The following is a 27,526-nucleotide window of genomic DNA, read 5'->3' as shown; positions in this document are numbered from 1 at the left end:
AGGAGCTTATGAGTCTGAGTAATCATAGGTTCACTAACTATAGATATATGACTTGATATATGATATTGATGTGTATATGTGTATATTTCCTAGTGTATATGTTTTCATATGCAAGTTACTGTTCCCTACTTGAGTTTGTAAATTGAAACTGTTAAATTAAAACGCACAGAAGTTACTTTTAAATATCAAAAAAACCGAATTAAAAGATTTAAACACTGTCAAAAAGGAAGGGGGACAATCGCGCTTGGGCACGGTACAAGGCAGCCGGGCCTAGTGTGAGTACGCCCGAAGTTTCATAACCTATAACGTTTTTGCGCATGCGCGGCGGACTGACTCACGCCGTAAACCGTTAATACATGCACGGTAAAAAAAAAACGTGCAGCAGCATCGTCACAGTACCTAACCCGCGTCCGCTGCCTAATTTACACCGCGTATGCGTGTTGCGCATCGGCCGAGGCTGGCTTTTAATGCAAATCTGGCAAGGTACGCGGACTGGGCAACCACAAGCACAACCCCTATATATAGTTGCTGTACTGTATATTTTACAGCAGGTGCCTGGCTACAGGGTTTTGTTGATCCAGGAGATGGCAGTAACGCTCTTAGGGAATGAGCTCTTATTAACAAGAAGAAGAGGAAGAGGAAGAGGAAGAAAAGAAGACTTAGCAATGGGACAGGGTTGCCATGTCCGCGGTTTTCCGCGGTATTGTGTCACTTTATTCTTGCCGGAGTTTGACTTTTTAGTCTACGGGTTGGAGTAGCGTAATGCTGCAGCTGTGGAGACGCCTCCTGAGAGCGTGGCGTCTCCAGCTGTAACCGATAGTCAACGAGGCTGCAGTTGGAGTTTGTTGTCCGAGACATGTGAAGCCAGCTTTTCAAACAGCTGCTCATGCTGCGGCGCAGTGCAGCTGAACACTCGGAGGAAAGTGCAGTGCAATTTTTAACCCCGCTAAAAACGCATGTTAGCCATTTTTAGTTAGACCAGAATTGGCCATTCAATTTACACGTCCATTTTTTTTCATTCACAACGGTAGATGTGTTTTAGACGTTATTGGATGATATCTATAAGCGCGTGTCTGAATAGGTGCGTGACACGTATGACTTGAGTTGACTGACAGCTAAAATATCTCTAACCTTCTGCACGACACTTTACATCACTTGACAGGTATACAGCAGCACATCTATATGGTCCAGGGGGTCCAATCTTATTCGGAAAGGGCCTGTGTGGGTGCAGTCTTTTCATTCCAACCAACTCCCCTGCTATATGATCTATAGAGTGGACGGTTTGCATACATTAAAATATTATCATTGCAAGCTAAATAGATGTCAGTTAGTAAATGCTACGATGTATTTTTTTTACGGAGTTCAATATAGGGTTGGGTGGTGGTACCATATTTGGAGTACTACTGAAATTTTAGGATTGTTCCTGCATTGTTGCGCATTCCTGGCAACCCTGAGCAGAGCCTTGTCCATTGGTTTATAAACCAGGCTTGGGTCTTCACATCATCGGACTCAGGGCAGTAGCTAAGAAATACTACTTATCTCTGGTTGTATATCTTTCTTCTCACGTCTTCTGTATACTTTCAGGAGGCCGCCTATATTGCATGTAAGCTGCGCCTGTGATTACAAACATGAAATCGTGTATTTTTATCATCTTTTCGTTGTTTGTCTTCGGATATTCGGTTGGAGAATGTAAGCTTAGATTGGTCATAATGGTGAGTATGATTCAGCTTAACCCGTGTTACATAGCTATCTGCTTTATAATTACCCAGTGTTGTTTTATAACGCTTAACGAGAAAAAATGCTTAACGTGGCTTAATGTAGCTAACAAATCGGCGACAAAGCAGCACCACATCTCCCTCCTTCATTTTTGGAAATACGAACTTACCACTAACTAAAGGTTTCGTATTTAACTGGCTGGCTTACTTGCTACTTGACAATGAATCGAACATTTAAAAAATAAAAACCTACCAGCTCATTTACTTAGTAATAGGGCGAAAAGTGCTGATGAGATTGTTTGTGTAATCACAAGATCTCACGTGTTAATGCTACAGTATCGACCTGCGGTTTCGCCGTCAGACACTCGGAGTTTCGTGGTCTCGCTGTCAGTCGACGAAATGTACTCTAGGCGGAGCAGAGCGTGTGGAAAGCCAAAAAGGTCATACACCCAAAACGCTTTTTTTTTTTTTTTTTTTTTTTTTTTTTTTTTTTTTTTTTTTTTTTTTTTTTTGTGAAATGAAGACGCGTGCAATCTAACTGATTACTTTATTAATTGAACTTTGATATGCATTACTCATAATTATAGAGTGCATTCATGCATACTGTAGGAATTATTCATTAAATATTCTCTTACACTGAAAAACTGTAGTCAGTGTAATAAAGCTGCTGTCTGATAGTGTCTGGGTTTGTGTATTATTTTTGAAAAATTATGTGGTATAGAAAGTTTAGCAGTGTGAACACATTTTTATTATTCTTTTTTGGTTCACTGGGCCAAATATGAGACTAATATAATGCGCAACTATTTCAGAATTACATGATAAAACTTTCCAGCATATAGCTGCAGGCTCAATAACTTTCTGTACTTTAGAGGTGTAATTAGAACAGTATGATACAGCATATCCAGTCCTGTTCCCAAACTCGATTCAGAACATTTTGTCATCAATATTAGATGTCATCAACATAATATAGTAAAGGATGTCCCAGAGTGAGACCATACTAAATCTGAGGCCGTTTTACTGTCAAGTTTGGGAGAAAACTCACCAAAAAAGTTGCTATATTGTTACATAGTAGACATCAATCACAGGTATTTGGGTGGCTCTAATTACAAATCATTCCATAGTTCATAGATGCAATTAGCGCACTGTAGTTGAGCACCTCTCAGACTGTGACCATACTAAATTTGAGCCGATTTTGCGGTCAATTTTCTTTTTTTTGAGAAAACCCACCTTAAATTTAGCCTTTGTGGTTATATTATAGACATCAATATCTGGTTTTCGTGTGGTTCTAATTATGAAATATTCCATAGTTCACAGATGCAATCAGTAAAGGACTGTCCCTAGTGCGATCTGTACTACATTATAGCCCATATTGCTGTCAATTTTTGGAGAACATTCACCTAAAACTTTGCCTATATTGCTATATTCTAGGTATCTGACATTAAGGTGGCTCTAATTATGAACTGTTCCGTAGTTCACAGATGCAATCAGCGTAATATTGTAGAGAACCCCTCAGGGTTTGTATATATATTACAGACACAATAATCAGTTTAATTAAACAGAAACAAAGTTAACAGAGAAGGGCTATGTGAAATTTGAGTTTATTGAGTTATTCTCAATAATGTAATATTTTTAAACATGTTAAATATTATAAAATATTTTTCTCAGGAATGTGAGGGAATATAACAAATTAATGTTTAACCCTGTGTTTGTCTAAATGTAACATTATATTAAATGTAGGGGAAAAATAATGGAATCAGAACCACTAAGCTGTCAGTATGAACCAAGAGTATTCATATTGGTGCATCACTAGTTGTGTTTAAAAAGCCTCATATATTAAGTAAATAAACTAATTTTAAAGAGCAAATGGATGAACAATAAAACATTAAATTGAGTACAGCAGAAGTGATCTTTGGTTATATGAAAAGATGAATATGAGACTATAGATTAGAATTTCAGTTTCATTATGTGGGATTTACATTTAGATGTGTTAAACAAGTTAGAACATGGTGCCTTTTGTTTGAGTGCACCAAAAAATATTAGAACATGTGACTGACAGGTTTTTCTTGTTGCCCAGGTGTATTCTGTTAGACTGATTGCTTAAACAATTAATAGCTCTGAATGTCTATTCTTGGTATGAGCCCTGAGTGAAAGCTGCATTTGTTGTTAAAAAGAATAAACCAACATGAAGACCAGAGAGCTGTCTATGGGAGAAAAGCCAGCCATTTTGAAGCTGAGAAAGAGGGAAAATCGATCATTTCCCAAACCTTTGGCATAGCCACCAATATAACCATTTGGAATGTCTTGAAAAAGAAAGCAACCACTGATGTACTAACAACCGGACAACTCAAAAACAACAGTTAGTAACCTCCACAGGGTAGGGGTGAAAGTGTCACAATGCACTGTTTGAAGACTTCAAGAGCAGAAATATAGCCATACCATAAGATGCAAACCACTCATCAGCAGTACGAATCAGAAGGCCAGATTGGAATTCACAAAGAAGTACAGAGATGAGCCACAAAAATTCTGGAACCAAGAATAACTTGTACCAAAAGTGATGGAAAGGTCATGATCCAAAACATACCAGCTCATCGGTCAATTAAGGTGGAGGTAGTGTCATGGCTTAGGGTTGCATGGCGGCTTCTGGAATGGGCTCACTAATCTTTATTGATGATGTAAGTCATGATGGTAGCAGCAGAATGAATTCAGACATCTACAGAAACATTTTGTCTGCCAGTTTACAGGGAAATGCATCCAATTTATTTGGGAAGAACTTCATCATGCAGTAAAGCAATGGCCCAAACACACTGCCAACACAACAAAGGACTTCATCAGGGGAAAAAATTTTAAAGTTTTAGATTGGCCAAGTAAATTACCAGACCATAACCCACTTGAGCATGCATTACACCTTCTGAAGAGGAAACTGAAGGGAGAAACCCCCAAAACAAACAACAGCTGAAAGAAGTTGAAGTACAATCCTGGAAAAGTATCACAAAAGAAGAATGCCACAGTTTGCTGATGTCCGTGGGTCGCCGGCAGTTATTGCAAGCAAGGGATAAGCAGTGAAATGAAAGCTGAAATTGTGATCTATCATTTCATTTTTTGATATCAAACTCAAATGTTTTCACTGCATAGCAAAAACAAAAGAATTGGCTTTGCTGTTCCAATACTATTGGAGGGGACTGTAGTCATAGACAATTAAGGGAATCATGAAGTTTCTCTAGGTGCAAATTCTATTAGGTGTTTTATCATAATTAGAAACTTTTGTCCTTGTTTATTTAGTTGTATCGCCATGGAGACCGTTCTCCAGTAAAAGCCTATCCAACAGACCCATACCAGGAGAGTGCATGGCCACAGGGTTTTGGACAGCTTTCTAAGGTACCTTTTACACACACACACGCACTGTACAACTCTGCGTAAATACACAGACACACAATCTTTTGAGAGTCCATTGAACAGACAGCAGTATTTTGTACATTGTTTAGACTTGCTGCAAAACCCATAATAATAAAGTAATTGTACTGCATGTGCTTGGTTGTTTGTGTGGTTGTTGCAGCCTTAACTGATAACCTGTTTGTCTTGTGTGAATGTACAGGAGGGTATGCAGCAACAGTTTGAGCTGGGCCAGTTTCTGAGAAAACGCTACACAGGTTTCCTGAGCGAAAACTATACTCGTTTTGAGGTCTGTGGTAATTAATATAATGAACTCAAAGTGTGCTTTTCTTTAAAGATCTGTTTACCTTTAGGGTTTGAGATATATCTAGACTTGTATACTGATGAGGTCGGATCTGTCAAGACTGTTGGAGTGATTTTTTTTTTTATTTTCCATGATTTTTGAATAGTTTTTTCTTTGCACCTCTAATAAGTATGCAGGCCTCTTTCAGCAGGATAATGCACCCTGCCACACTGTAAAAATTGTTCAGGAATGGTTTGAGAACATAACAAAGAGTTCAAGATGTTGACTTGGTCTCCAAATTCCGCAGATCTCAATCCGATTGAATATCTGTGGGATGTGCTGTAAAGCAAGTCTGATCCATGGAGGCCCACCTTGCAACTTACATGACTTAAAGGATCTACTGTTAACGTCTTGGTGACAGTTACCACAGCACACCTTCAGAGGTCTTGTGGAGTTCATGCCTCGACAGGCTAAAGCGGTTTTGGTGGCACAAGGGGGACCTGGACAATATTAGGCAGGTGGTTTTAATGTTATGGCTGTTCAGTGTGTGTGTGTATACATTATTTATATATATATATATATATATATATATATATATATATTATTTTTTTTTCATCGGTTGAGTTCGCTCGCTGCTGCTGGGGGTGGCCCCATATGGACTGCCTGAAGAACTGTTTGGATTGCTGGGGATGGTGCCACCTGGGGGCTGTGGAGATGGCTTGGGGATCACATATGGGGAGCTGTACTGTAATGGCTTGAGGGGGGGGCTGCGATTGCTGTAGTGGCTTTGGGGCTGCAGTTGCCACGAGCAGCTTCGTACTCAGGACTCCATCAATGGACAGTGGATAGATTTTAACCAGCCGGACTTCTTGCAAAAACTGTGATGAATTTATTGGTTGCACAATTGCACTATTTGTCCATATAGTACACAATAGAAGGGATTTATTTATAATCGCACTATCCGTTGCACCCAGATGAGGATGGGTTCCCTTTTGAGCCTGGTTCCTCTCAAGGTTTCTTCCTCATATCATCTCGGGGAGTTTTTCCTTGCCACCATCGCCACTGGCTTGCTCATTAGGGATAAATTCACATATTTACAATATATTTTTGTGAATCCATTTATTTCTGTAAAGCTGCTTTGTGACAATGTCCATTGTTAAAAGCGCTATACAAATAAAATTGAATTGAATTGTAATATATATATATATATATATATATATATATATATATATATATATATATATATATATATAAAATGTGTGTGTGTGTGTGTGTCTATATATATATATATATATATGACACACACACACACACACACACACACCGATCAGCCATAACATTATTACCACTGACAGGTGAAGTGAATAATATTGATTATCTCGTTACAATAGCACCTGTTAAGGGTTGAAATGTATTAGGCAGCAAGTGACCAGTCGGTTCTCGAAGTTGATGTGTTGGAAACAGGAAAAATGGGCAAGCGTAAGGATTAGAGAGACTTTGACAATGGCCAAATTGTGATGGCTAGATGACTGGGTCAGAGCATCTTTAAAACTGCAGGCCTTGTGGGGTGTTCCTGGTATGCAGTGTTTAGTACCTACCAAAAGTGGTCCAAGGAAGGACAACCGGTGAACTAGCGACAGGGTCATGGGCGCCCAAGGCTCACTAATGCGCGTGGGGAGTGAAGGCTAGTCCGTCTGGTCTGATCCCACAGAAGAACTATTGTAGCACAAATTGCTGAAAAGTTAAAGCTGGCTATGATAGAAAGGTGTCAGAACACACAGTGCATCGCAGCTTGCTGCGTATGGGGCTGTGTAGCCACAGATCTGTCAGAGTGCCCATGCTGACTTCTGTCCACTGCCAAACGCACCTACAATGGACAGGTGAGCATCAGAACTGGACCACGGAGCAATGGAAGAAGGTGGCCTGGTCTGATAAATCACATTTTCTTTTACATCATGTGGAAGGCCAGGTGCGTGTGCATCGTTTACCTGGGGAAGAGATGGCACCAGGTTGCACTATGGTGGCGGAGGCAGTGTGATGCTCTGGGCAATGTTCTGCTGGGAAAATTTTGGGTCCTGGCATTCATATGGATGCTATTTTGACACATACCACCTACCTAAACATTGTTGCAGACCAGGTACGCCCCATCATGGCAACGGTATTCCCTAATGGAAGTGAGCTCTTTCGGCAGGATAATGCACCCTGCCACACTGTAAAAATTGTTCAGGAATGGTTCAAGGAACTTGACAAAGAGTTCAAGGTGTTGACTTGAAATTTCCCAGATCTCAATGTAATCGAACATCTGTGGGATGTGCTGGCCATCAAGTCCAATCCATGGAGGCCCCACCTCGCAACTTACAGGACTTAAAGGATCTGCTGTTAACGTCTTTGTGCCAGATACCACAGCACACCTTCAGGTATCTAGTGGAGTCCATGCCTCGACAGGTCAGGGCTGTTTTAGCAGGAAAAGGGGGACCAACACAATATTAGGCAGGTGGTCATAATGTTATGGCTGATTGGTGTATATACACTCAGGTCCGGAAGTATTTGGACAATGACAAAGTTTTTGTGATTTTGCCTTTATACACCACTACAATGGATTGGAAATAAAACAATCAAGATGTGATCGAAGTGTAGACTTTCAGCTTTATTTTAAGAGGTTCCACAAAAATATGGCATTTACCATTTAGGAATTACAGCCATTTTAAGCAAAGTACTTCCATTTTCAGGGGCTCAAGGGTCCAAATATTTTTACAATTGACTGACAAGAAGTTAATTGACCAGGTGCGGTCCATTCCCTCGTTACTTCAAGACAAATGAAGCAGATAAAAGGTCTGGAGTTGATATCAGGTATTGAGTTGGCATTTGGCAGCTATTCGACTGGACCTACCAATAAAAGTCCAGGGAGATCTCAATGCACGTGAAGGAGGCCATCATTAGGCTGAAAAAACAACATAAATCTATAAGAGATAGCAAAAACCTTAGATGTGGCCAAATCAACAGTTGGGTACATTCTTAAAAAGAAAGAAAGCACTGGTGAGTTGGTCAACAACATCGAAAGGCCTGGAAGACCACGGAAGACAGCTAAAGTGGATGATCGCAGAATCCTTTCCTTGGTGAAGAAAAACCCCTTCACAACATCAGCAGAAGTCAAGAATACTCTGGAGAGGGGGCGCTATTGCGCAAGTGTATGGAGTAGACGTGTGTTGACAGTGCTCCTCTCCGTGATATTAATAATTTAGTATTACATACCAGTTACTCTTATTTTTCTGAGCCAGCCAACTAGTTTTGCCTTTGTGAATCTCTGTTCGACATTAACAAGCCGTGAAGTCATGCCGAAGGCAATTCATTCTAAACTTAATGGTAACCGTCAAACCATGGAGGCTAAAGCTAATTCTCCCTCTGCGGCTAACAAGCTAATGGACTCTACTCCGTCTCGATCTTCAGAGATGTCACTTGATATGTGCAAAAAACTTTTCCAAGAGATATCAGAGGCCAATATCCGCGGCATTAATGAACGCTTCAATGCCTTCGAGGAAAAATTTCGAACTCTTCTGACTTCAGACGCCGACTTAGAGGCTCAGATAGTCACTCAAGAGCAAGTCAGCAGCGATCACAAGGACACCACCACTCACAATGTATGCATAAGCAAGAGATAATTCCTTATCTATCCCTTTTACATGCACAGGTCTTATCAAGGTGTTAGGGTAGGCAGTCGGGATCTCACTTTGGTTTCCTGGAACGTCAGGGGACTGGGTCATGCCATTAAGAGGGACAAGGTTTTTAAACACCTCAAGTCCCTCTCAGCAGATATAATTTTTCTACAGGAAACCCACATTAAAGCCACAGAACAGTGAAGACTTAGATATAATTGGATTTCTCAGGTTTATCAAACACCGTTTACCTCCAAGGCCCGGGGTGTTGCCATTCTTTTTCTGAAAAATGTTCCCTTTCGGCTCACCAATGTGAGCCCAGACATGATTGCGTCTGGCAGTATCAACTCAATCTGCATTACTTTTCTCAACATATATTATTTTTTAAAAAAGTGTTCAATCTGCTTCCTGCAAACAAACATTATAATCGGAGAGGACTTTAATTGCTTTTTGGATCCTTATTTTTGACAGGCTGTCCTCTTGTTCCCCACCTAATATAACAACCCCTTAAGTTTTAAATCATTTCACTAAATCCTGGAACCTTGTTGACATATGGAGACTTCAATATCCCACAGATAAAGATTACTCCTACTATTCTTATGTCCATAAGTCCCACAGTAGAATCGACTATATCCTGGTGGACTCTAATTTAATTCCAAATGTGGTCAGCACCAAATATCACAGTATACTTATTTCCGACCATAGCCCTCTACTAATGACCATTGACTTAGCCCTTCCAAAGCAGCATTATCCATGGAGTTTTACTGCCTTATTATTGGCTGATAAAAAGTTTTGTGAGGGCATGAATGCTTGGATAAGGGAGTTTATTGAAATCAATGACACAGGCGAGGTCTCAGATTCTGTTCTCTGGGAATCTCTTAAGGTGGTAATGCACGGTCACATCATCTCCTATTCTGTCAAAAAGGAAAGGGACAAGTGTCTAAGAGAAATTGAGAGCATCCTTCCCACGTTCGAATCGGCATATCAAATTTCAGATATCGAAATATCAAAATCCCCAGTAGAGTTTAATAAAATCATGAAGCTTAATTACAACTGCATTCTGGGAAGTCAGGTTAATAACTCCCTTTTGAAACTGAAACAAAAACAGTTTGAACTAGGAGATAAGCCAGAGAAGTTGGTAGCACAGCAGCTTAAAAGCTATTAGAGGATACCATTGCCATGAAGGTCTGTACTAGGTCTGCAACAATGTTTAGGTAGGTGGTACATGTCAAAGTAACATCCACATGAATGCCAGGACCCAAGGTTTCCCAGTAGAACATTGCGCAGAGCATCACACTGCCTCTGTCGGCCTGCCTTCTACCCATAGTGCAACCTGGTGCCATCTCTTCCCTAGGTAAGCAATGCACATGCACCCGGCCATCCACATGATGTAAAAGAAAACAGTATTCATCAGATCAGGCCACCTTCTTGCATTGCTCCATGGTCCTGTTCTGATGCTCACATGCCAACTGTAGGTGCTTTTGGCAGTGGACTGGGGTCAGCATGGGCACTCTGATTGATCTGCAGCTATGCAGCCCTGCACGCAGCAAGCTGCAATGCACTGTGTGTTCTGACACCTTTCTATCATAGCCAGCATTAACTTTTTCAGCAGTTTGTGCTACAGTAGCTCTTCTGTGGGATCAGCCCAGACGGAGCATCAGTAAGCCTTGGGCACCCATGACCCTGTTGCCAGTTCATCGGTTGTCCTTCCTTGGACCACTTTTGGTAGGTACTAATCAGTGCATACCGGGAACACTCCACAAGACCTACCATTCTGGAGATGCTTTTACCCAGTCGTCTAGCCATCACAATTTGGCCATTGTCAAAGTCGCTCAGATCCTTAGCTTGCCCATTTTTCCTGCTTCCAGCACATCAACTTTGAGAACTGACTGTTCACTTGCCACCTAATATATTCCACCCCTTGACTGGTGCCCCTGTTAAAAGATAATCACTGTTACTAACTTAACATGTCATTGGTTTTAATATTATGGCGGATCGGTTTATATTTTTATATATATATATATATATATATATATATATGGGTACTGTATAAAAGTCTTAGACACCCTATTTTTTTAGTGCAAACTTTGTTATAGATTTTTATTTTATCACTTCTACATTATTGATTCAGTGCAAAAACATTTTAGATTTCCAAACATTAGTTTTCTAGCACAAAATTAAATGTTACAGAAAAATGTTTGTCAGTAAAGAAAGCAGCATATTACATAAGAGACCACGTTTCAGACAAAAAACACATAATGAATGCTGCTGGGTTTCGCTGCAAAAATAAGAAGCAAGTGTGACAGTCAAAGATTCCAGAAGAACTGTGGCTAGTTCTGCAAGATGCTCAGTAAAACTTACAGCTAATTTCCTCATAAAAGTACCTTTAGAGTAGAGGTCTTCTCGGGTCCTAAAATCCATACCTGACCCAAATCGACCCGAATCACTTCTTACCCGAACCCGACATGCATAAATAAATTTTTTAAAAGATAAACCCGTCCCGGGACAGACCCGATGAAATTAGACCCAAGTCTGATCCGACCCAATGGCATTTATTTTCGAGCCCGACTGGACCCGAACGTAAACAGCATTGACGTGTGCACAGCCTGCAGCCCTGCAATCAGTCAGGATAAAAATTCTGCTGTTTTGCTGACTGATTTGGCCACTGCTCCATTAGTTTCATTTATTTATTTACTTATCTATTATTATTATTATTATTAAATTTGGACCCGTGAAGACCCGTTAGAGTCTCGGACTTGTAACCCGAAGGTGAACCTGAAGGTCGTGGGTTCGAGTCTCAGGTCCGGCAGGGATTGTAGATGGGGGGAGTGAATGACCAGCGCTCTCTCCCACCCTCAATACCACGACTGAGGTGAGACCCTTGAGCAAGGTACCGAACCCCCAACTGCTCCCCGGGCGAAGCAGCAGAATAGGCTGCCCACTGCTCCGGGTGTGTGTTCACAGTGTGTTTGTTCACTACTGTGTGTGCACTTGGATGGGTTAAATGCAGAGCACAAATTCCGGGTATGGGTCACCATACTTGGCCACACGTCACTTCACTTCACTTTAGTTTCTTATTGGCTAATTGTTTCTTCATTCTTTCTGCTTTGATTGTTGACCTTTTAATCATCAAACTTTGCAGAATTAATACTTACAGATAATAGTAGGACCTATGAAATATTATATCAAATTAGGCTGAAAATTGACACTATCAGGCCTTCTCCCTTTCTCTGATTACAACCACACCCCCAAATACAGCTTAAGACTATGATTAACGATTAATTGCATTTTAGTCACGAAATTATGTCATGATTCCCGTGTGCTCATGAACGTGAAATACAGTGCAACAGGGAATTGAATTCACTTCAGACAGTTAGCATTTAATTCTTTACAACGAACTCCCCTGCTTTTCACGTGACGTAAGAGTAATACAGACTTTGTTCAGTTTGGTATGTTTTAATGTCACAAATGAAAAGCAGTACGGTTTGTTTTCAGCATGTTAAAAGTAACGGCTATATGACCACCTCCAAGCAGCAGTTCCTGTAACAGTTACAAATATTATTAAGAAATTTAAGGTCCATGGGACTGTAGCCAACCTCCCTGGACGTGGCTGCAAGAGGAAATTCGACCCCAGATTGAACAGAAGGATAGTGCAAATGATAGACAACGAGCCAAGGAAAACTTCCAAGGAGATACAAGCAGAACTCCAAGGTCAAGGTACATCAGTGTCTGATCACACCATCCATCGCTTTTTGAGCAACAGTGGGCTCAATGGAAGAAGGGCCAGGAAAAACATAAAAAAGCCAGACTGGAATTTGCTAAAATGCATATTGACAAGCCACAATGCTTCTGGGAGAAATGTCCTTTGGAGAGATGAGACAAAACTGGAGCTTTTTGGCTAGTCACTTCAGCTATAGGTTCACAGACAAAAAAAATAAAGCTTTTAAAGAAAAGAACACCATACCTACTGTGAAACGTGGAGGAGGCTCGTTTATGTTTTGGGGCTGCTTTGCTGCATCTGGCATGGGGTGCCTTGAATCTGTGCAGGGCATAATGAAATATCAAGACTATCAAGGCATTCTGGAGCGAAACATCTGCAGAATGTCAGAAAGCTCTGCCTCAGGGCATGGGTCCTCCAACAGGATAATGACCCAAAACCCACAGCTAAAAGCACCCAAGAATGGCTAAGGACAAAACATTGGACTTTTTTGTAGTGGCCTTCTATGAGCCCTGATCTGAATCCTATCGATGGATCTTATGGAAAAAGCTGAAACATGCAGTGTGGAGAAGGACCCGTCAAACCTGAGACAGCTGGAGCAGTTTACTTAGGAAGAGTGGGCCAAACTACCTGCTGGCAGGTGCAGAATTCTCATTGAGAGCTACAGAAATGGTTTGTTTGCAGTGATTGCTTGTAAAGGATGTGCAAAAAAAAAAAATTGTTTAAGGATTCCATCATTTCTGTCCATGCCATTTTCATTTTTTATTATTATTTAAAATATTCTGTTGAATCAAAAATCAAAGCAAAGTCAGATTTTTTTTTTTTATTAAATATGGAATAAACAATGATGGATACCAATTACTTTTGTCAGTTTCAGGTTATTTCAGAGAAAATTGTGGGCTCTTCTTTTTTCATGGAAGGGTAACAGCAAATTTGTCCACGTCTGTGGTAGTTGTTGCTTGTTAACCTACAGTCACAGCTTTATCTATGGTAACCAGTGTGTTGGACCTATTTTCAGACTCTCTAAAAAGTCAGTATATTGCAGGTGTTTACAAGTACCTGTGGCTAATTCATTTAAAACTCTTGCTCTTGGTGTGTCTATGCTGTGACTTCTGGGTAATGTGTATCATATATATAGGTACATTTGAGCAACACCCTCCCCATGCATCCCTTTACATTCCCTTTAGATGAATATATACAGTTGCAGAATCTAACTGAATCTACTGTCAATATTCTATTGCCACAAATGATCTTGAGTTTGTATAATCATAACAACTCAACAAGTTTCCAAGTTTGTACAAAAAGATAATAAAGGTCAGGTTGGGGATAAGTGTGAGTTTATTCTTACCTTTACTTACAATATTTTAATTCACTGAAATCCATCAACATTGCTCTCACTTAAATTTTTTATTAATGTGATCAGGTTTGTCACCACAATGACAATTTTCTAAGGAGTAATGTTAGTTTGAATACTGCCTTGCTCCACAGGGTTACTGGTAATAAAATATATAAATAAGTAAATAATATAATGTTATAAATAATATAAAATAAATAAATAAAAAATAAAATAAAATATATAAACCTTGACACTGTTCTGTACCTGTGTGACCCTAATTTAAAGTCAGTATTTATTGTAGGTGCTGATTGCCGTTCTCAATCTACTTCCTTTATCACAGATTGCTGTACGAAGCACAGATTATGATCGCACTCTGATGAGTGCCGCCTCAAATCTTGCTGGTCTTTACCCACCCAATGGCTCACAGGTGTTTCACCCTGGTTTGGACTGGCAGCCTATACCAATACACACAGTTCCCCAGGATGAGGAGAAGGTAGGAATATGCACCTTCTTCCATCTGTTCAGCACACTGCACATAGTTCACCAGTCCCTAAACTGAGATAAAAAATTGAGAAGTTAGATCAAGTATCCATTTGAATTTTTTTTTTTTTTAAACAAATTTTCCCTAACATATGTTACTGCAGTAACAAGTTATTTTGAATGGAAACTAACAGTGTGTGATCACTAGTGGCTGTGACAGGTTTTTTTGTTTCCCAGCTGCTGTCGTTTCCTATAGCTAACTGCCCACGCTACCAATTGCTCATGAACGAGACAGAAAGAACAGAGATCTACCTCAATATGACCAAGACTTACAAAGTGAGTCTGAAGCTCTCTCCACATTACCTACTCAAAACAATACTCCCTTTAACACCTGCATTCTTCTCCAAATTTGCTATTTTACATTTACAAAATGGAACAATTCTGAAATTGATTTTTCCAACAGGGAACTTTGCCTACAAATTTAATTTACAGAGATTAGGTCATTTGGATCTGAGAGTAAAATAAGTTTAAATCAAAGTCTTATAGAATAATTGACCTATGTATAAAGAAGAAAGTATTTATTTTATTCTTTCACATTGACTTACTGTGACCTGTGCACACGCACCTGCAATCTGGAGGACACATGTGAATAGGGGTTTTATTTGTCTACTTCTGTTAATATTGTTTGAGAGTAAGTCCTGGTGAACAATATGACCACTGCTTCTTTTCTTAAATATATGTGTGTGGAGGAGATGGTGGCATTGCATTGCAGTATGGCAGTTTTGCAATGTAGTGAATGCTGTGCTGTTTAATGAGTAGGATTTCCTGGAGATGGTGCGGAATAAAACTGGGCTGAAGTCAGCTTCCATTGAGACGGTGTGGAGTGTCTACGATACACTTTTCTGTGAGGTGAGGTTCTGTGAGAGCATTAGACATCGCTGCTAAAAATAATTATACAAAAGCTGCTAAATTTGTAAAAATTGCACCAATAACTGTATCAGTAATTTGAGTAGATGTAGTTAGCCTAGAGTCGATGCCAAATCCCATGTTAGTTTGATTTCGTTTTGTTCTGCATTTTGTCATACTTTTTGGTGCATTATCTAATGTTGGCATCTAATGATGCCAAGAAACAAAAATTATGAAGACTCTCTTTAAACTGTTCCACAAGCTTAAATAGCTGAAAATGTTTGTACCAACCAAATAGACTATGCATTATTTTAAAATCTCTATTTTTAAATCTCATAATGCTTTAGAAAAAAAAGGTATGTATAATAAAGCATGTAAAAAAAAAATAAAAATAAAGCAAATACATGTCTTGGGCACATGCAAAGAAATGCTTTTAAAAAAAATAATGAAATTAAATGTTTTTACATAAAAAATAAACAGTAATAAATAATAAGCCATATACAGTAATAAAATAAGCAAAGCCAATATTTGGTGTGACAACTCTTTGCTTTAAAAAAAAAAAAACCAAAAAAAAAACCAGTAGTCTCCTACAGTTTTATAAGCAAATTGGCTGGTAGGTTTTACCTACCTGAGCATGTTGGAGAATCTGCCCCAGTTCGTCTGGAGACTTTGACTGTCACACAATTTTGTTCTTTTTATTGCATGTAAAACTCAGCATTATGTTTGCTCACTTAAAAGTGGTCTGTTATATTTTACTTTCTTTACTGACATACAACCAGTATTTTTCTGTAACATTGAATTTTTGTTTGGAAAAATAATGTTTGAAAATCTAAAATGTTTTGTACTGACTCAACAATGCAGAAGTCATAAAATATACAGCTATAACAAAATTTGTGATGAATATGAGACAATAGATCAGTATTTTAGCTTTCATTTTCTGATATTTACATCTAGATGTGTTAAACAAATTAGAACATGGCAACTTTTGTTTGAACCTATCCATTTTTCAAGTGATCACAAATATTGGAACAGGCGACTGTCAGGTGTTTCTTGTTGCCCAGGTGTTCCATGTTAGATTTATTGTTTAAACAATTAATAACTGTCTACTCTTGGTTGGAGCTATGGTTTTGCCTGTGAAGACAGCATTTGTTGTTGAACCAACATGAAGGCCAGAGAGCTGTCTATGGGAGAAAAGCAAGCCATTTTGAAGCTGAGAAAAGAGGAAAAATCGACCAGAGCTATTGCACAAGCAGTGGGCATAGCCAATATAAAAATTTGGAATGTCATGAAAAAGAAAGAAACCACTGGTGTACTAACAACCAGACATCGAACAGGTTAGCCAAGGAAAACAACAGCAGTAGATGACAGAAACATTGTGAGAGCTGTGAAGAAAAACCCCAAAATAACAGTCAGTGACAACACCAACAACCTCCACAGGGCAGGGGTGAAGGTATCACAATCCACCGTTTGAAGAAGACTTTGAGAGCTGAAATATAGTGGCCATACCACAAGATACAAAACACTCATCAGCAGTAAGAATTGGAGGGTCAGATTGACATTCGTAAAGAAATACAGAGATGAGGCACAAAGGTTCTGGAACCAAGATTGATTTTTACATCACTCTGGTAGAGGTTAAAGTATGGAGAAAGAAATGATCTGCTCAGGATCCAAAACATACAAGCTCATCTGTGAAGCATGGTGGAGGTAGTTTCATGGCTTGGGCTTGCATGGCTGCTTCTAGAATGGGCTTACTAATCTTTATTGTTGATGTAACTCATGATGGTAAAAGCAGAATGAATTCAGAAGTCTACATAACATGATGTCTGCCAATTTACAGAGAAATGCATCCAATCTAATTGGGAGAAACTTTATCATACAGCAAGACAATGACCCAAAACACACTGCCGACACAACAAAGGACTTCATCAGGGGGAAAAAGTGAAAGGTTTTAGACCGCACAGGTAAATCACCAAACCCTAAACCAATTGAGCCTGCATTTCACCTCCTGAAGAGGAGACGGGAGATGGGAGAAACCCTTCAAAACAAACAACAACTGAAAGAAGCTGCGGTACAAACCTGGAAAAGCATCAAAAAAGAAGAATGCAACAGTTTGGTGATGTCAGTAGGTCAACAGCTTTATTGCAAGCAAGGGGTATGCACCCAAATATTAAGTGTTATTTACTTTAATTTACTATAAGTCTATCTGTTCCTGTAATTTTTGCTCACCAAAAAAAAAAACTGGATGGTCTTTCACGAAAGGTGCCATGTTCTAAATTGTTTAACACATCTAAATGTAAGGAAATGAAAGCTGGATTTCTGATCTCATATTATTATACTTTTATTTATCGCTTCATATTCATATACTCGTATATTTTGATCTCAAACCCAAATGGCTTCAGTGTATAGCAAAAAGAAAAAAGATTTGGCTTTGCCTTTCCAATACTTTTGGCGGGGACTGTGTCTCTGTGTCCACTTTATTAGGAACACCTGTACAACTGCATATTCCTGCAGTTTTCTAATCTGCCAATCATTTGGCAGCACAGTGCAAAAAATCATGCAGATACAGGTCAAGAGCTTCAGTTAATGTTCACCCCAAACATTAGAAAGTGTGATCTCTGTGACTTTGATCATGGCATGTTTGTTGGTGCCAGATGGGCTGGTTTGAGTATTTCAGAAACTGCTGATCTCTTGGGAATTTCACACATAACAGTCTCGAGTTTACACAGAATGGTGCAAAAAACAAAAACGTCCTGTGTGCAGAGGGTCTTCAGGCTGAAACACCTTGTTGAAGTGAGAGATCACAGGAGAATGACCAGACTGGTCTGAGCTGACAGGAAGTAGTAACTCAAATAAGTACTCTTTATAACTATATATGGCCAAAGGTGCTGTAATTCCTACACTATTCATCCATATTCATTATTCAATTTCATCTCCGATATACTGTGGTAAACAGCCAAAATAATAATAATTTTTTCAATGTCCAAATATTTATGGACCTCACTATAAATGAGGTGGCTTCTATTTGTAGTGCGCTCTCTCTGTTGCACTCTAACTATCACTTTCCTGCACGCAGAAGAAGCATGGCCTGTCCCCTCCAGCCTGGGTGACTCCTGATGTGATGAAGACACTGAAGCTGCTGAAGAATTTTGGTTTCCAGATCATGTTTGGCGTCTATAAAAGAGAGGAGAAGTGTCGGCTACAGGGAGGTCAGACCTGGGCATTTTCATTATCCAACAATTTTAGAACTTTAAAAAAAATATTTACTCATGAGCCTGTAATGTGATTCCATAAATTCTGATAATAAGAAGCAGAAAGGCAAATATGCATGCATTGGTATAAATCAAAGTGGAGATATCATTGCCTCGTGAGTATGGTAGATATGTAGTTTTATCTTTTGATATGCGCAGTTTTGTCTCCACTATGCTTTGAAATTGTAATCTGTTAAAAAATATTAAAAATGCAGTCATGATATTGTTACATATGTGAATATAAAATGAGGTTTTAAACCAGCTATAGCTGTCAGTTTAATCAATCTGTAGGATTCTCTATTCCTCTCTTAATTTAAACTGGTTAACTCAGTGCCCTGAGGCCATTAAGAACTGGATGTTTCTTAATTTCCTTAGGCTCAATGAAGACAAAACAGAGGTTGTTGTCATTCATCCTAAAAATGTTTCAGATGAGTTGCACCCTGTTTTAGGTTCCTTAGCAGCTAATGTGAAAGCTTCCACTAGGAACCATTTTTGACACCTGCCTCAATTTCTCTGTCAATACAAAAGCTCTAGTCAAAACGTTTTTTTTTCTTTTCTTTCCCTATTTACATAATGTTGCTGAAGTCAGGCACTTATTATCAGGACACTGAGACTTTAATCCATGCTCTTGTGTAATCAGGGTAGGACTATTGCAACTCCTTGTTTACCTGCTGTAATCAAGGGCTAGTATCTCGTCTTTAACTTGTTCAAAATGCAGCTGCACGTCTGCTCACCAAAATCCAGCGCAATGAACACATCGCACTGGTGCTGGCTTCTCTTCATTGGTTACCAGTGAGATTGATCCTGGTCCTCACTTACATGGCACTATATGGCGAGACCTCAGAGTACCTATCTGAACTGGTTTCCTTGCACAGCTGTGAAAGGTCTTTGAGGTCATCTGATCAAGGTTTACTATCTCTGTCTAGGACTAGGCTGAAAGTAAAAGGCATGTTTTTTCAGCCTATACTACAAATTTATGGAACAGTCTTCCATTATACAATGGATATAAAAACTAACACACCACTGTTAACATGGCAAGTTTTTGTGCTGAAAAAATTAAACTAAGATAAATCATGTCAGATCTTTTCCCACCCTTGATGCAGAATTACAACATATAAAAATTAAGTGGAAAAACAATCAGAACCATTTTAGAGAAAATTAGAAAAAATAAAAAAGTTACAATAACCTTGTTGCATAAGTGTGCACACATGAACAAGTGGAGAAAATGGAGCACCACAGTGACATTACCGAGAACAGGAAGGCCCTCCAAAATTTAAATCTAAAAGGACAAGACAAAAACTTACCAGGGAGGCTGCCACGAGACCAACGGCAACATTGAAGGAGCTGCAGGAATATCTGACAAGTACTGATTACTCTCTGCATGTGACAACAATCTCTTGTATTCTTCACATGTCTGGGCTATGGGGTAGGGTGGCTAGATGGACACTCTTTCTCTCAAAAAACATCCAAGCCCAACTAAATCACCCCAAACCATGTGGCAAATGTGTTATAGTCTGATGAGATCAATTCTGAAAGGTATAATAATTCCATAATTCCAATAGGTATGTTTGGCACAAAAAAGCACATCACCAAAAGAACATCATACCCACGGTGAAGCATGGTGGTGACAGCATCATGCTTTAGGGCTGCTTTTCTTCAGTACGACAGTGACCCAAACTTGCATCCAAATCAAAAAAGGAATGGCTTTACCAAAAGAAGATCAATGTTTTTGAATGGCCTAGCCAGAGCCCAGGCCTGAATCCAACTAAAAATCTGTGGGGTGACCTGAAGTGGGCTGTGCACTGAAGATGCCCTCACAATTTGAAAGATCTAGATTGTTTTTGCAAGAAAAATGGAAAATATTGCCAAGACAAGATGCGCCATGCTGATAGACACTTACCCAAAGAGAATGAGTGGTGTAATAAAATCAAAAGGTGCTTCAACAAAGTATTAGTTTATGGGTGTTCCCACTTATGCAACTGGTTTATTGTAACTTTTTCTTTTTTCCATATAAAAGTTTCTGATTGTTTTTCACTTTCTTTGTATACTTTGTATACTAAAGGGGGAGAAAGTGTCATTCTTTAACTTAAGAAAAACCTGCCATTTTAACACTGGTTTGCAGACTTTTTATATCCATTGTATATTAGACTTGTCAGCTCAACTGAAGTGTTTAAACAGAAAATTAAAACTCTGTGGACTGTGACGGTGGGCCTGCAGCCACCCCCATTCAAGCACTTCATGCTCCTTGTGCAACTGCTGCCTGGGTGCTGAAAGTACAGCACCATTTCAGCACCCCCATTGTTGTGGATAGTGCAGGACCACATGACGGCACAACTCTACACGGCTGGCCTCCAATGAGTGCAGCGGAGGCTCCTCACCCACCTCACCTCCACTTCAGTAAAGACTTAAATAAAAGAGCACTTGTTTTCCACTACCCCAGCCTCCTGTGTGTCTGTGTTCAGCCTGTTGCAGCCTCGAGTTAGTACAGTGGTGGAGAATGTAGGTGTGAGCACAGACCCAAGCCACAAGCCACCCATGGATCCTATGCTCAAACACCTACTTGAAACCAACCTCCAGCAGCAGACGGTAACCGAAGAGCTGGCACGGGGGCTCCACACCACTGAAGAGTTTATATTTATGTTTAACTTGTATGTAGCACCGTGGTCCTGCGAGACACGACATTTCATTCAACTATATGTCCACACATGTAGCAGAATGACAATAAAGTTCAACTTGAACTTGAAGAGTTGCTGTCCCTGTGCAAGCGCAACACTGCTGCTGCTACTCCTCTGCCAGACTCCTGCCGAGATGCTCAGTGGCTCAAGATGACCTCCAAAGATGATGCTGAAGCCTTCCTGAGCACCTTTGAGTAAGTCGCTGCTTACAAGGGCTGGCCGGAAGGACAATGGGCCCACAGTCTCACCCCATTCCTCTCCTGGGAGGGTCAGCTCACTTACTATGCTGTCTCTCTGGCGGAGCAGGCAACTATGAGCTGGTGAAGGAAGAAATCTTAGTGCGCTGTGGACTGTCCTCTGGCAGTGTGGTGGCAGGGTTTCATCAGTGGACTTACAAACCTGGTGCCACACCCTGGGCCCAAATGGATACTCTGCTGCGCACCACTAAGCGATCGCTACAGCCCAAAAAGCACTCCACAATGGAGGTCGTCAACAAGGTAGCCGCGGACAAGTTCCCGAGAGCTCTGCCGCCAGAAGAGCGCAAAGCAGTTGGCACGCGAGCCCCTGACAGCCCGAGAGAGATGGTAGAGGCCCTTGAGTGCACCCTAGCCACCTTGGCAATTGGCAGGGGAGAAAAGTGAGAACCCATCCCAGCCGGCTGCAGGGACTGTTTGCCCCAATGCCTTGCTGAGCAGAGGAAAGCTGTCACCACCCACCCCGCCTATGCCTCTCCACTGGATGAAGGAGAGACTGGAAAGGAATTCTCTGTGCCTCCCAGCACCCCTGCCAAAGCCACAAATTCCAGACAGCATTGGAGGACTCCCCAGCAGAGCCTGCCCCAGGTCCAGCCGGCCTACCTGGCCCAAGAAGACGCTGCGGAAGGTGAGTCACACAATCCCACTAGCCCAGTCTCTTGTGTATTCCATCAGGTGACTCACGAGGGCAATTTCAGGTGCGAGCAGAAGGAAGACGACCATCTGAAGCACTGTTGGGGCCAGGTGCTTTCTGGCATCCTCTTTTCTGGTAAAAGAGGAAGTCCTCTATCACTGCACTGAATGGCAGGGCACCCGGACTTCCTCAACACCAGGTGAGACAACTTAAGACCCCACCAGGAGTTGTGGTACACTAGTGGCGTGGCTCTACCGTGTCGCAGAAGCCCGGCATCACGCTATTGAGGGGGAAGTTAGCTGGATGCTGTGAGATGGCATCATTGAGGAGTCCGCCAGCCCCTGGTCCAACCCCATCGTTGTGGTTCCGAAGCCCGTCGGGAGTCTCAGGCTGTGTAATGATTTCCGGAAGCTCAACCAGGTATCAATAGCTACCCCCTCCTCTGAGTAAACAACCTGCTGGAGTGACTGGGGAGAGCCTGGTTCATCTCCACCCTGACAGGTAGCCTTAGCCCCAGATGCCAAACCCAAGACGGCATTCAGCACTGCCAGTGGCCACTGGCTGTACCAGTTTCTCCCCTTTGGGCTGCAGGGAGTACCCACAACCTTCTAACATCTTATGGACATCGTCCTACGGCCCCACAGAAAACTTGCTGCCACTTACCTGGGCGATGTAATCATCCACTCCTCCACCTGGTCGGACCACCTGTACCATCTCAGGGACGTCGTGGGAGAGCTCCAGAAGGCAGGGCTGATGGCCAATCCACATAAGGTTACTCCAGGAGATTCATCCCTAACCTCTCCTCTTCAGCCTCTATTTTTTCAGACCTGACCAAGAAAGGCCAACCAGACTGAGTGTGCTGGACCGTCAAAGCAGAGCAGGCATTCCAGGCCCTGAAGAGTGACTGAGCTAGTGAGTGCCAGCTCCCCAGTGCTCAGGAAACCGGACTTCGAACAGCCTTTCACCATTCACACGGACGCTTCTGAGACTGGGCTGGGTGCCATGCTCTCGCAGATGTTCGCGGAAGAGCACCTGAGCACCTGGTCCTGTATGTCAGCAGGAAGTTGACCCCCGCTGAAAAGAATTACACCGCAGTAGAGAGAGAAGCTCTCACCATCACTTGGGCAATTGAGGAACTAAAAGGACTTCTCTTTTACGGTGGGCCTACAGCCGCTGCCATTCAAGCTCCTCATGCAACTGCCACCCGGGTGCTGAAAGGACAGCACCACTTCAGCACCCTCATTGTTGTAGACAGTGCAGGAGCACATGGCTGCAGGGTGGGGCGGTACAACTCTACATGGCTGACTTCCAGTGAGTGGAGTGGCGGCTTCTCACCCTTGAGAGACCAGGAGAGTATAAAAGGGTGCATCAGGAACAAGAAGGTGAACCAATTTGGTCTGGATGGAAATGCTGATCCCTTTCTCTCCCTTTCACACACAGACTGCAGACAGCAACGAAAGACCACACTCCCGACCAGTGCCGTGCCGAACACCTCCACGGCCGAAGCCTCACGGTGACTCTGCTGGCCCCTCCTTGCCACGCCTAAAGCTAGGATCTGCACGTGAAAACTGAATGGTGATAGTAAACAGCTGTGACCTTGAACCAAGAAATCTAAAATACTGTGGACACTGTGGTGACATGGATTACTAAAGATGTGTGGGATGATTGGTCTTTGAGGAAGCTAATAGACCTACATACTTTAGCTAGCTTGTGAAGATGACCATGACACGAGCAGAGTATCAAGCATGCTAAGTAAGCATGGTGCTTTTCATCAATGACAACGTGTAGTTTGAACTGTGCAAATGTACAATATAATATAAAAATAAATGTCAAAATAAGTCTTTCTAGTCTTTTTACAAGTTGCATCTCAGTTAAGATTTTGGACAGTTGCCATTCATCTGTTTCTCTTTCTCTTAGGTGTCTTGCTGGATCAGATTATTAAGAATCTATCGGCTGCTGCCACTTTAAACTCAAATCAGCAGCTGAAGATGATCATGTATTCTGCGGTGAGTCAGTACCTTTTTCCCTTTATTTCCATTTATTCACACACTTTGTAATGCAACACTTGTCAATACAGTTGTCACAGTTTCATGCCAAGAAATCACCTTAAACTGTCAGTACCAACATTGTACATGGCAAAATTATTCATTGGGGTTCTGATCAGTATGAATCATACTGTCCTAATTGCATTTGGTTATTGGACATGAAATATAATTATGTAGAACCTTTACCTACTTGGTAAAAAAAAGATAAAATACAGTACAGTTTGCAAACATTGAAAACAATTTGCAAAACAACCATATACTTCCGAGAACATTTTAGAATTGCTAACGAGTTCACAATCCTGCATTAATTATGATTAACATGAGACATACACTATGACAATATTTATTGTTGTGTGTTTATTTCTTCTTCAGCATGACACAACCATTGTAGCTCTTCAGGAGGCACTTAATGTGTATAATGGATTACAGCCACCATATGCTTCCTGCCACATATTCGAACTGCACCAGGATCACAATGGGTGATGCAGACTTTCACTGCACACACACACACACACACACACACACACACACACACACACAAACACACACACACACTCATCAACCACCTTAATGGAAACATCTGTAGCCCTTCTCATTCATGCAATTATCTAATAAGCCATCATTTGGCAATAGCGCAATGCATAGAATCATACATATACAGGTTAAGAGCTTCAGGTAATGTTCACATCAAAACAGTAATCATCTGTATCGTAATTCATATCATTCTGTGTAAACTTTAGAGACTGTTGTTGAAAAGTCCAGGAAATCAGCAGCGTCCTCAAGCATGTCACAGTCAAAGTCACTGAGATCACATTTTTCTGCATTCTGATGTTTGATGTGAACATTAACTCTTATCTCTTGGCCCGTAAGTGAATGATTTCATGAATGAGCAAGTGAACAGGTACTCCTATTAAAGTGGCCAGTGAGTGTATATCAGCTTACACATGCACATTATATGTATACAAGTCCACACACTTATTTGTTTTCTATACTTGCTGCACTTACTGCAGTTGAAGCACCAACTGGAGTAAGTGTTACTTATACATTTATGCTCTCTGGCCTTCTCCCTCAGATCATTCTCTGTGGCAATATTTTATCGTAATGATAGCTCTGTGACTGAGCCGCACTATTTAACTTTACCTGGCTGTGCCCAGCCGTGCCCCCTGCAGGACTTCATTAGACTCACACATTCAGTCATTCCAACAGATTGGCACAAGGAGTGCCAGATCAGCTCATCTGCAACTGATAAAGGTATAAACATAGACAAATTAGACACACACTTTAATATTCTGCTGGTCACTACCATACTATGACTAGCATTCCCTACGACCTGAGATCAATAATTGTTCTTCATTTTCTCTTTTGTATGTTGGTGTAGATGTGATTGTTGGACTGGTTGTCTGTGGCTTCGTTCTTCTGCTCCTCGTTGTAGTGTTGTTTGTCGTGTTGTGCCGTCAAAGTGAGCCGGTCATTGGTTACAGCCACATTATCAACCAGAGTGATGATCACTCCTGACAGTCATACCAGCGCCTATGCAACACAGAGTCTTCGGATGGTGAGGGCCTGTAAAAGACCAATCACACACCAGCAGGTACCAGCAGGTACAATCGACGATACAAGCAACTGGGCTATTATGGATCATTTTTAGTCCTGACATTTTTTTAATATGAAAAGTATGATCTTTCTTTTATATTGCAGTTTAAGAAAGAAGAAAGACCATTCTTTTTTACCCTTGTTTCCCAATTTTTCCACGGTTTTATCCCTAATTTAATCTTGGCCAGTTCCCACTGTCCAGCTAGCTGTCACCTATCACCTGACAGCTACCAACCATGGAGGGCGAAGGCTATGCTTCTTTGTGAAGCCAGCTGACTACATCTTTTCAAACTGCTGCTCTTGCAGTGTCAGGGGCGGCCTCAGCATATGCTTATGTTGGGTGAAAACACTTTTGTGGTTTATGTACTCACCAGCCACTTTATTAGGAACAACTGTACACCTGCTCTTTCATGCAATTATCCAATTGGACAATCATGTGGTAGCAGCACAATGCATAAAATCAAGCAGCTGCATGTCAGGAGTTTCAGTTAATGTTCACCAATCATAAGAATGGGGAAAAATGTGATCTCTGTGACTGTGGCATGGTTGTTGGTGCCAGAAGGGCTGACTGAGTGTTTCAGAAACCGTTGATCTCCTGGGATTTTCACTCACAACAGTCTCTAGAGTACACAGAACAGTGCAGAAAAAAAAAACAGTGAGCAGCAGTTCTGCTGGCGGAAACATGTTGTTGATGAGAGAGGTCAGAGGGGAATGGCCAGACTGGTTTGAGCTGACAGGAAGGCTACAGTACCCACTCTTTACAACTGTGCTGAGCAGAAAAGTCACAATGGGTTGAACATGAATCTGAGGCTACAGTGGGCACAGGTGCACCGAAACTGGATAGTTGAAGATTGGAAAAGAAAAAACGTTACTTGAAGGTCCAATAAAACTTTGTGTCTGCAGGTTTAAGCCCTCATCTTTTCTATTCTTGCTGTATTGTGTTAATAATATTTTACTGTTTAACCAAATTTAATCAGGGAAAAACTGTCCTTGAATCAGGAAAAGACAAAAAAATCTGTCTGACCAAATGTACCAGCATGTAAATTTCTTAACAGGAAGTTGCTAAAGAGGTTGTAAACATGTTTCTAGATTAATAAATATTTTTTGTTCAGGCATTTAAAAGATATTTTTGGTAGATTTTGCATGTTAAAAACGAAGCCCTGACGGTATTATGTCCCCACATACAATACCTAAAAGATATGCCCTCTCCAAGATTGGAACGTCATTACATAATCTGATGCTTTGTCTCGTTTTAGTGTATTTTCAAGCACAACTTCATTGTAATTACAAAATATAGATGATTTTATTTGTATGTTAATAAATGTTTGGTGATTTAGTATGTGAATTTGACTGATTCAATGACTGTCAGAAATGGTACGTTTTATTGAATATGAATGGTAGGTCAGTGGAATATCAAGCTCTGACAGAAGAAAATGTTATTGCAACAATATACCAGATCTATAACAATCTGTAGAGTTGTGATTGTTGTGGTGTCCCCCTTTGATTTTCATGCCCTTTGATTTTTATGTTTTAAATGTTTTAAATGCCATGTTGCCTTTGCAAAATAATCCAGGTAAATAAAAAGTTGAAATGAAA

At 40.8% G+C, this 27,526-nt stretch overlaps 1 protein-coding gene across 5 annotated transcripts; it reads left to right on the top strand.

Moving 5' to 3' along the window:
• Positions 1 to 650: 650 nt before the first annotated feature.
• On the top strand, positions 651 to 27,526 carry acp2 (acid phosphatase 2, lysosomal). 5 transcript variants are annotated; one of them, XM_026946687.3, is made up of 11 exons: positions 653 to 1,712; positions 4,995 to 5,090; positions 5,308 to 5,394; positions 14,436 to 14,588; positions 14,813 to 14,911; positions 15,395 to 15,484; positions 18,555 to 18,687; positions 24,210 to 24,298; positions 24,710 to 24,816; positions 25,410 to 25,588; positions 25,716 to 27,526. In XM_026946687.3, the coding sequence occupies exons 1-11, from the start codon at positions 1,629 to 1,631 to the stop codon at positions 25,850 to 25,852; spliced, it is 1,254 nt and encodes a 417-aa protein (XP_026802488.1). In that variant the 5' UTR covers positions 653 to 1,628; the 3' UTR covers positions 25,853 to 27,526. The 5 variants fall into 5 exon arrangements, with proteins under 5 accessions (XP_026802489.1, XP_026802488.1, XP_034155474.1 ...); XM_034299583.2 differs by having other exon boundaries at positions 654 to 1,603; XM_026946688.3 differs by lacking the exon at positions 14,813 to 14,911 and having other exon boundaries at positions 651 to 1,712.

Source organism: Pangasianodon hypophthalmus, chromosome 25, assembly GCF_027358585.1.
Source record: "Pangasianodon hypophthalmus isolate fPanHyp1 chromosome 25, fPanHyp1.pri, whole genome shotgun sequence".
Classification (NCBI taxonomy): Eukaryota; Metazoa; Chordata; class Actinopteri; order Siluriformes; family Pangasiidae; genus Pangasianodon; species Pangasianodon hypophthalmus.
Note: the sequence above shows the minus strand (reverse complement) of the source record. Positions and strands in the feature narration are given on the sequence as shown.